At 41.6% G+C, this 10,468-nt stretch overlaps 1 protein-coding gene across 1 annotated transcript in view; it reads right to left on the reverse strand.

Moving 5' to 3' along the window:
- The window catches only part of LOC124283623 (tolloid-like protein 1), a 31,426-nt gene extending 23,130 nt beyond the window's left edge, over positions 1–8,296 (reverse strand). The window contains exon 1 of the mRNA XM_046719612.1: positions 7,892–8,296. Within this exon, the coding sequence (XP_046575568.1) occupies positions 7,892–7,949 (58 nt within the window). The 5' untranslated portion in view covers positions 7,950–8,296. The remainder of the gene's footprint in view (positions 1–7,891) is intronic.
- Between the last annotated feature and the right edge of the window lie 2,172 nt (positions 8,297–10,468).

Here is a 10,468-nt window from a genome sequence, read left to right on the forward strand (position 1 = left end):
GGATTTTACCTTTTCTTTGTTTATAATTCTATTCAGTGAGTTAACGAAAGCCTTTGTCTCTTGTCTTAAGTGCACTTGATAAACATCCGTCGACATTTGTATTCAGCGTACCGTTCATAACATCTCGTATGGAAGTAAGCAAGACGATCAAACATCAACAGATCAGTGGGATGCAAGTGTCAGTTACATGGCAGCGTGTCAAGTTACTGTTGAGTCTCCAGGGAAACACACCGGGAAGGATTCAGCGCCAACAAATCAATAATATTCTATGCAAATAACCATCAAATGTCTTAGCAGGTTTGTGTTATTATTCAAATGTTGATGAGGTTTTATCGAGACCAAAACTAATGAACTGAATGCAAATGTATTGAACTTCATCTGTACAGCGATGGCGGAACTTAGCTGCTTTAAGGTATTTAATACATTTTAAATTTACATTTTAAAGCAAACACGCACATTGCTGGTTACGAATGGGAAGCGTCCTGAGTAGCAAACGGAAAACTTTCAGTTTCATGTTTCAGGCAAGCAGGCTTAATCCAAGCTAAGGACTCGACAGAGCAGCAGGTAGTAATAGAGGATTCAACTTTATGGACAACAACTTGTTGTTATTGCATAGAGTGACGTTTCGGTGTAGATATTTACACCGTTATCAAGTTAAAAGTGAAAACAAGGAGTTGTTATCAATAAAGTTGTATGCTTCGTTATTGACTCAACTTTTACAGTGCTGGGGCCCGATCCACAAAGCGTTCGTAACGTTACGACCTGTCGTAACTCTATAGTTTATCATAGGCTTACGAATGTCGTAGCGCTGCGAACGCTTTGTGGATCGGGACCCTGATATAGCAATTAAAAAATTAAAGTTGTAGTAGTAGTAGTAGTAGTAGTGGTAGTGAGGGAGTTTGGTTTTACGCCGCTTTTAGCAATATTCCAGCAATATCACCTGAAATAGGCTCCGCACATTGTACCCATGTGGGGAATCGAACCCGAGTCTTTGGTGTGACGAGCGAACGCCTTAGCCACTAGGCTGGTGGTGGTAGTTGTAGATGTAGTGAGGTGAACTTGGGTTTAACGTCGCGCTGGAGAATATTTCGCTCATATGACGACGTGCATGCGTGTGTATGTGTATCTGATTGATATGGGTTATTCGGGCCACACAGCATTAATCCAGACAAGCAAATTTGTCCCTCACACATTGGACCCATTTGGGTGCTTGACCTAGTTCTTGAGGGACTCGGGTACACGCCTTCACGAGCTACCCTACCATCGTTGACGACGTCGTTGCTCCCTCCCATGCTTTAAGAAAGACAGAAACAAACACACCACAAGCCAAAACGCCTTCACTCATTCATGACCGTTATCCCTACAACACAAGAAAAGAAGCTTAAGGCAGCACGGATACCAGTGTCACCGATAAATCGATGACACTCAATTATTGGGGGGTCGAAGTACACCAGATGGGACAGCTACAGCTGTGTGAACGTTACCCGATGCAACAGCCTTGATAACACCTATTGTCTTCGTTGGAAGAGGCAGAATGCGATGACGTCAAACTCTGGTGTCGTGTGATCACAGGAATGTATGATTCACTGTACCCGAACGTGAGAAAATATGTTAGCAGAATGCGTTATTAAGTATGCATAGCTGAAGGTCGTATTCTGGAGAAGATGATTGGAGCCATGACAGTGAGGTGTTTCTGAAGTGATTGAAGATGGAGCTGCTTATCAGCTCCCAGGCGGTGGGGTAGCCTAGTGGTTAAAACGTTCGCTCGTCACGCCGAAGACCCGGGTTATAATTCTCACATGGGTACAAGTCCATTTCTGGTGCCCATCGCCGTGATATTGCTGGAATATTGCTAAAGGTGGCGTAAAACTATACTCACCCACTCACCTTATCAGCTCCAGTGGAAGAAGAAAACAAAGACGCACATATAAAGTAAATCTGTTGTAAAGTCTTGTGTGAGTAGATTGATACGAGCAAAGAAGGTTCGCAACGACGCCGAAACTACTGCTTGCGATGTTGAAACGTATGTCAAAAAAGCGACGAAAGTATTTCCATAAGCTACATATATCTCCGCTAAAAGCAGGGTCCACGGTTCTAACTTCAGCCAAGTGTTGGTGAATCACTACCAAATAGTTACGGCAGGTTAGCGGATCCTGTACCAGCGATGGCACAGTCACAAACACACGCAATGGCACGCCAATTGTACACAAGCACGGGTTTATGCGTTACAAGTCAAAATAGGGAATTGCATCATATGCACATACTTAACGTTATAGAAATGCGTTTGCTAAATTGTAGGTGTTAAGAGTGGTAGGGTCAGCTCCATCTGGACTGAAAACAAACACATTCAGATACGCATCTGACCCATGTGGAGGAACAATGCCATCGAAGACGAGTCTCGTAATCTGACCCTCTGACTAATCTCTTTAGGCTTCATCTACAGTGGTGTCGTTATAAGCTTAAAACCAACCTGTTAAGATCTATTGTTAGTGTAAACTCAATTTCTTTGAAAAGACAATCGGTAGTCACTCAATATATAACAGAATGAGTACATGTATATTATTCAATGCTTAAGATAAGTAATAATTTCACAAATTGTCCTGTCTGTCTAAAGGAGCAGATCATATCAGCTGTGGAACACAGAGATGAACAAGATGGAGAGGTTCGGTGTATGTAAGCCAAAGTAAAGTTGGGGTTTGATCATGTTTTTAATTTTTATCATAATGGCATTTTTGCATGAGCTAGAATGCTCTGTTTAGTCTGTGCTAAACAAATACAACTATTTATTAGAGGATAAGCCAAACAACTTCAGTTTGTTTTAGATTACCTGTTCCACAAATTTGTGAATGATATTTAGAAGTAAAACACGTGGGGGGTGAGGAGATGGGGGTGTTGGGGTGGAAATTATGGATGCAAACTTCTGTATTATGCGGAACATGAACTTTCGGAGGACACTTTTACTCCTGCATCATCATAACCATCATCTTTATCATCATCATCACCATTAGTATTAATTTTATGAATACAGTACGAAACGTCATGTTCCTCACAGACATCAAAACATTTCCCCTATATTTGTCCAGTAAACGATTTCGTTTTGTAAGGAAAGCTTCCAACACAACCTAACGACCCCTTCAACTTTGGTAATCGAAACTAGGGCATGTATACTATAATACTGAGAACTGAATGTAAAGAAAGACCGTTCAATGAAGCTTACATATACACATATAATGATAAATGGTCAACAAATATTATTGTACCTAGAAGCATAATTGATTCCTGAGTTTAAAGCCGCACTTTCCGGATTGAGTCAATACAACGTACCCTAAAACTACGATCATGGGTTCGAATCAGAATTCACTCTTAATATATTACTAGGTTTGAGCTACAGTATTAAGGTGTTCCTTGATTCCATCAGAATAGTAAGCGTCCAATACCTTTATTACTTTTTGATTTCATTCAATATTCAGGTGACAGTGATTGAAATAGTGTTGAAAGCAGCGTAGATCCTTGCATGACCACTATCGGATATCGAGGTGTGAATACTCAACAGCTTCACATTAGATTACATATTTCGTGTCACACTCCGGCGCAGTGATGACTCAGCATAACATCACTGCCACAGGCTAATTTGCATATCACGTGACCGGACTTTTCTCTTGTTTGTAAACAAACGCGCATATTCATAATAAGAAGAGACCGGCCTTACGCAAGTTTTCGGCGCGCCCTTCACAATGTTTTACATTGTTACATATATATTCTTCCCCAACTACGACAGTAAGATTTATGACGGTACATATTTAGATATTTAGTTTGCTCTCCGTCGGCTTCGATGACAGCACGTGGAGCCGTACAACCTATGTAAACAGAGGACCGCTACGCAGTTGAAATAGTGTTACACGTTTTAGGATATTTTCACAGTGAAACTACACCATTCTATCAAAGGTGTTTAATTAGATGTGTAGACTCGTCAAAAATTAAAGAGTTAAGAAATATGTACGTTATATTGAAAGGACGGTACAACATGTGACGAATCGTCACATCTTTCTGGCCTGTGGCAGAGGAACTATGCTTGCTGGCCGCATGGAACTCTGGGTAGGAGAGTGATTTCGTGTACAATGATATTCTGTATGGCAGTGAACCCGCGGTGCTTTGACAGCAGGAAAATTCAATAATATATTGTTGTTAACCGTTTCTGCCACATGTGTTCGGATATGACTTTGGGGCGGATGTGCCTTCTATTACTCTATGGCCTGAGGGTTATCAGATACATCAATCAGGTGAAATGAGTGTCAACATACTGGAAACATTACCTGACCCTGTCAACTATCGCCAGGAGGCCTAGGTAGTACTGAAAGGTGAGGGGATAATTACCTATCACTGACACTCTGAGTATGGTCAAGCGGCCTAACGGGTGGCTCGGCAGAGGGCAGATTTGCGACCCTTGGGCGTGCAGGAAACGAACACCATGGTTCGAATCCTCGAATAGATTCGCTTCTTGCGTTGTCCATATTACATCCGTGGTTGTGAACCTCACCACTGAACCTCACCACTGAACCTCACCACGCTATAGATTAAGGTGCATCATTCCCCACGCATAGGTTGCGGAGGAACGACTGTTCCTGCATAGTTGGTTGGTTGTTGTTTAACGCCGCACTCAGCAGTATCCCTGCTATATGGCGGCGGTCTGTAAATGATAGAGTCTGGACCAGTGATCACAATCCAGTGATCAACAGCATGAGCATCGATCTACGCAACTGGGATACGATGACGTGTGTCAACCAAGTCAGCGAGCCTGACCACCCGTACCCGTTAGTCTCCTCTTACGACAAGCATGGGTTATGAAGGCCAATTCTTACCCGGATCTTTACGGGTCGTTTCTGCATAGGAACGACTGTTTCATCCGTAATCTCCACTGGTCCCACAGGTGGTTCACAGGGTTTGTGACATGGGTGTCACGTTGCTTTCACTTATATCACGGTGTTTCAGTTAATTATGGGAGGTAAGCCCCAAGAAAGGTCTCAAAATTAATGTTTCCGATTTGGGGAAAAGGGACGCAACTCTGTACAGCGAGTTGCAGCGTCTCAATACTGAGGCATCAGCGGCTCCTGGACCCACTGTATGTGGAATGAACTTCATTGTATTATTTCAGTTAGGGTAAAATTCTTGTCTGCTTTATGCATGATCGTTCTCATAACTCATAATCGTTCAAGCAAAAGCTAACCATGTGTCAAACTGTTGTAAGGGGATTTCAGCACCTGTGTGTAATGTTAACACTCCATGCCACCCCCACCCACCCCTTTCCACCCAAAACACATCAACACATACACACCCAACTCAATCCCCAACACACCTACACCTGCAGACACGACCTACACGTGGTCAAATTCATGGTTGCTAACGCCCAATCTGACAAACCAGTGAATATACCAAGTTAAGAATCTAAGCGGCTGTGGCGATTATTTCGACTTATTGTAATCCAAACGCACACCAATACACAATTGCGATGAGCCTATGCTTTTCAGTCCCTGCTGAACACACTAATGGTGCCTCGATTACTCCTTAAAACAGGCTTAGAGGAACTGACGTGCGTGTCTAAATTAATATTCATGTGTACAAAATTCACAGTTGATTTTGTATCACAAGAATGACAGGATAATACCCGTAAATGCTTACCCGGTAACGCACATACAAATATACCTGTAAGTTTGTACATGTCGTGGACACAGACTTTAGTGTATTAGTTACGTATAAGTATAGTTTACAGTGTGATTTAGAATGGTTTATAAGAAGGGGGATTGCAGCACTGAACCTTGGGTGACTCCATGTGTTATTTTCACGCGCCGTACAGTAGTGCTGTCGTTCTGGTTAGTTGAACCAAGGTGATGACTCTATTTCTTAACTGACTTTTTAGAATGACTTATCCATGACAAACACATGACACATACGTGTGAGAAAAAAATGACTTACAAACAACTAATACATGACTATCACATGACTAATACAACACTATTCGTTATAAAGGCGCAAATTAAAAACATCGCTCACTTTTTACACCTGACCTGATGCATGCCTATTTGCAAGTCTTAAACTGCGGGATATTAACTCACAAATTCAAACAGGATACAAAAACAAACAAACTATGCAAATTTATAACTTCACTCAGTTCGGTGTTAGGAGTTCACGAGTAAGTTGACATATTTTGCATATATGTCAAAACAGAATTCATGATTATTAAGATTGATAACAGGAAATATGTTTGCATCGTTTACCATATACTTTCTCGCTTACCATATACGTTCGGATTTATAATCCATTTACTTAATTTTTCTTCAATGAACAGTTGATTTTGTTTGCATAATCATAATAAAATACAGACATCGAGTAAGAGGTAACAGGTAAGAGGTCTGGGTAAGACGTGTTTTTCAGCATTCGTCCCCTACTAGAAGTATGAGGCGACTTACGGGATGGGGTGGTCGGGATCGTTGATGTCGTTGATGAACGTCATTGTTTCCAAATTACTGAGATCGATGCACATGATATTTCACTGGAATGCATGTCCAGACTCGATAGACTTCATAAACTGCGCTTTCATTCCTTCCTCCGCCTCTTTGCAACATACGATATGTCTCATGACTGACATGCAACCATCTCCAGGAATATGCAGTGTTGTAAGTATCAGTGCCATCATAGGAATTCCTCAAAAGGAGATTAATGTCTTACGTTAATAATTCAAAATTGGATAGAATAACTAAAGGGTTAATTTGCTATTTTTCCAGGTGCATATCTGAAGGCCTTTAAGACTATCAAGATATGTGTGTACCGATGTACTCGCTGGGAAACCTTTGTCAAAAGCAGATGTGCAGTGTGAAAGCCAACCTTTATACCATGATGATGGAATCTGATATAGATATCAGTAGCCATGGTATCCACTTAAACATTGTAAGTACAGTGTATGTGATCATAATATAATTGAAGAGGAATACCATTGTCTTGGTTGGTCCATTTAACAAGGAAAGGGGAAACTTTACATCGACGGGCACAATTACATGTATCCATCGCGAACAAAAGGTAATCATTTATTCACATCAAAACCGTTTAGGTTATCAATGCCAGTTCAATGTATTAAACAAATACTAAAATAGTGTAATATTTGTCCCACCTGTCCTTGTGCCCGTGGGTGATCGTATGTATTGTAAACTTGGCCATGAGGCCTCGGGTAGGGAGTAAACCACGTGTTAGTGTTCTAACTTCTTATTTAACATATAAATATAATCATATGTTTTAGCGTAAGAACGCCATATGTTATCCATCAGACTGTGAATATTGTACTGAGGTGGGGGTAGATGTGTTACGGTAGTCCTTCGAAAGCTTCGTTTAACATTTCACAAACATAGGCAATGTGTAGTACAATACCTGAACACATTTACTTGTTCAACGGCCTGGTAAGATCTAGGCTTCCTTTATTGAGTTGTCCGTGGCCTGTGGAGCGTTATTATCAAACTAGTGGAGTGTTTATTGAATTATGTAAGGTCTCAGTTTATGCCTGTGCTACGGAAACAGGCATGCAATGCATTAAAAGTATTTGTTATTCTGTACGGGAGATCGGGCAAAACAACAAGAATCAATAGCATATCGAACTCATTCTAAAGAAGCTGCTTGCTTAAGTCGATTGACGCATATTACATACTCACGCAAAGTACCTTAACAGTGGACAACTTTCAGTAACTTGTATTCTGGATCTGTTCTGGTAAATGGAACTTTAAATTGACTGATGATTTATGAAAACAACTTCGCCATGTACAGGGGCTGTTGACAAGGCATGTGAACATTGTTTGCTTGTGTTTTGGTTAACATGTCTGAAGGACACCTGCTAAAAGTTGACACTCACCTTTGAAGACTGACGGTAGTCGAGAACTTGTTACAGCAAAACTTCCCATTGTTAACATCTGTATCTTGTCAAGTATATCGCGTGTAAACTCCACCAAATGTCTGAAGCATTTTCACAAACCGCAAGGTTCCAAAGACGCAAAAGCAGCGACCTGTCATGCGTCACTGATCGAAGCAATCGAAAGCAGGCTTCACAGGGAATCGGATTGGTTGTCAATTGCAGATCGAATCCTTTCAAAGCAAACAATGAGCGGCGCGGCGTTCAGGACTAGTGAGGAGAAATAGTAGGGTCAGCTCTGAAAGGACCATGAACAATGGTAGAAAGAAAATCTGTCCATAACACACCCGGTCCTTGTACCATGCAGTCGTTATACTTGCTAGCAGTCACACACCGTGTCCCTATCGACTTGCTCGTCATTCCTATATATTATTAACAGGCATATGGGAGCCTCGTGTGGGCGTGCTCGATTCTGAGAGCGCTTTATTATATAACGGTATTAAAGGTATAAACACTGGATTATTAGATTAAGGTCTACCTGGTGGTTGGGTTATAGTCAGGTGAATAAAAAGTACAAATACGTGGCGGCGGATTAGTAGAGTTTTATTTCTTTAATAGGGTCAAGACAGGGTTGATGTATTTCAACCCCTTTATTCTCGGTGTTTGTTGAATTGTGGACATCGCTGGGTCAGATTAGACTTCTTTCATACGTTTGTTTATAAAATGTCATTTAAAGATAGATAAATGGTTCACGGTAAAAACCGTGATAGCTCCGGAACACTGATATGTGACACAGAAAGAATGTATATAATATATATACTGCTGAATGTAACGTATGTCTTACTTGTTGTTAGTCTTTATCAGTAGTGTACATAATTTAATACTCGATGCACTTAATTACCAGCACACAAAGTCAGCGATCTAAGCAACTCAGCCACAAAAATGGAAGTCTAGCAAATGGTATTCTTGATCAGTAGTTTGTGTACCTCTCTGACGAGTAAATTGGCAAGGCTCCCACGGACAAAAGCCATGACTATACAAAGCCATTTAGAAAGTGGTCAAATGTTATATTTGGTATGACACTTTCTCAGTAAACTCTGAGAGTGTTGGTTCGAAGCCCAGATAGGGCTCAACCCCCCAGACTCTGAGTACCTTACAGAGAAATGGTAATTCCATATATAACATGTGTTACATCTGACCACTTTCTATTTGATATTATGTGTTAACCTCTGAATGTATTTGTCAAGGCCTATTGTAAATATACACGAGTACCCCTTGGGTGGCCCAGGGGAGAGACATGGTATAAGCTGCTTATGTTCGCAGTGTTATTTGGCTTTGCTCTCACTGAAGAAAATACTGGTGATAATAGCATAACTGTTGACAACACGACACGGCATGGGAGGCCACAACACGACAAGTCACAACGCAGCATGACAGGCAAACACATGAAACATGACATGCTACAATACGACAGTATGACATGGCATAACACGACATCGCATGACAGGCCACAGCACGACATAGCATGACAGGCAACCACATGACAACATGACATGCTACAATACGACAGTAGTGACATGTCATAACACGACATAGCATGACAGGCCACAACACAAGACAGAATGACAAGTCACAACACGTCATAGCATGACAGGCAACCACATGACAACATGACATGCCATAACACGACATAGCATGACAGGCCACAACACAAGACAGAATGACAAGTCACAACACGTCATCGCATGACAGGCAACCACATGACAACATGACATGCCATAACAAGACATAGCATGACAGGCCACAACGCGAGACAGCAATTAGGCGACAACACGACATAGCATGACAAGTTGCAACACTACATAGCATGGCAACCACATGACAACATGACACGCCAGAACACGACACAGCATGACAGACCATGTGACAGGGTACAGAAGTGCGGAACATGACATGTCGCTGCATGACAAGCCACAACAGGAAGCTTGATAGATCCCAGCACGACATAGCATGACAGTTCACAACACGACACAACGTGACAGACCACAGCACATGGCGGACATGACGCTTCATGACTAGCAACAACCCGACAACATGACAGGTTACAATATGGCAGGCTATTACACGACACACAGGCGCCAGCACGGCAGCATGACAGGCTACAACACGCAAGTCACTTTAAACACCATGACAAGCCGGAAGACACATCATGACAGACCACGACGTGAAATGACAGGAAACGTCACAACATATCCACTGTATCAGTGGGTGAAAGCCCATATAACAGCATCTCCATGTTTGGCGAGAGTATAGGCTAATGTGTACGCGTTGATACTGTATTCACCCGGAATATTGCTACAAGAGTTGTACAACCAGGCTCGGTCACTAAAAAAACCCAAACTCACCCATATACGACTGCATGAAGGTCTCAAGCTTGAACATGTGTTTATAGAGGTATAGAAGAATTTATTTCGGTATATAGGCCATTGGCCGTGTAAAATAAATTCAAAGTGGTATATGATATATAGACAATATGGTTTAAACATATACATAGGTATATATATACATGTCTATTCTAAC

This window comes from Haliotis rubra, unplaced genomic scaffold (genome assembly GCF_003918875.1).
Source record: "Haliotis rubra isolate DU_JTF1 unplaced genomic scaffold, ASM391887v1 Scf319, whole genome shotgun sequence".
Classification (NCBI taxonomy): Eukaryota; Metazoa; Mollusca; class Gastropoda; order Lepetellida; family Haliotidae; genus Haliotis; species Haliotis rubra.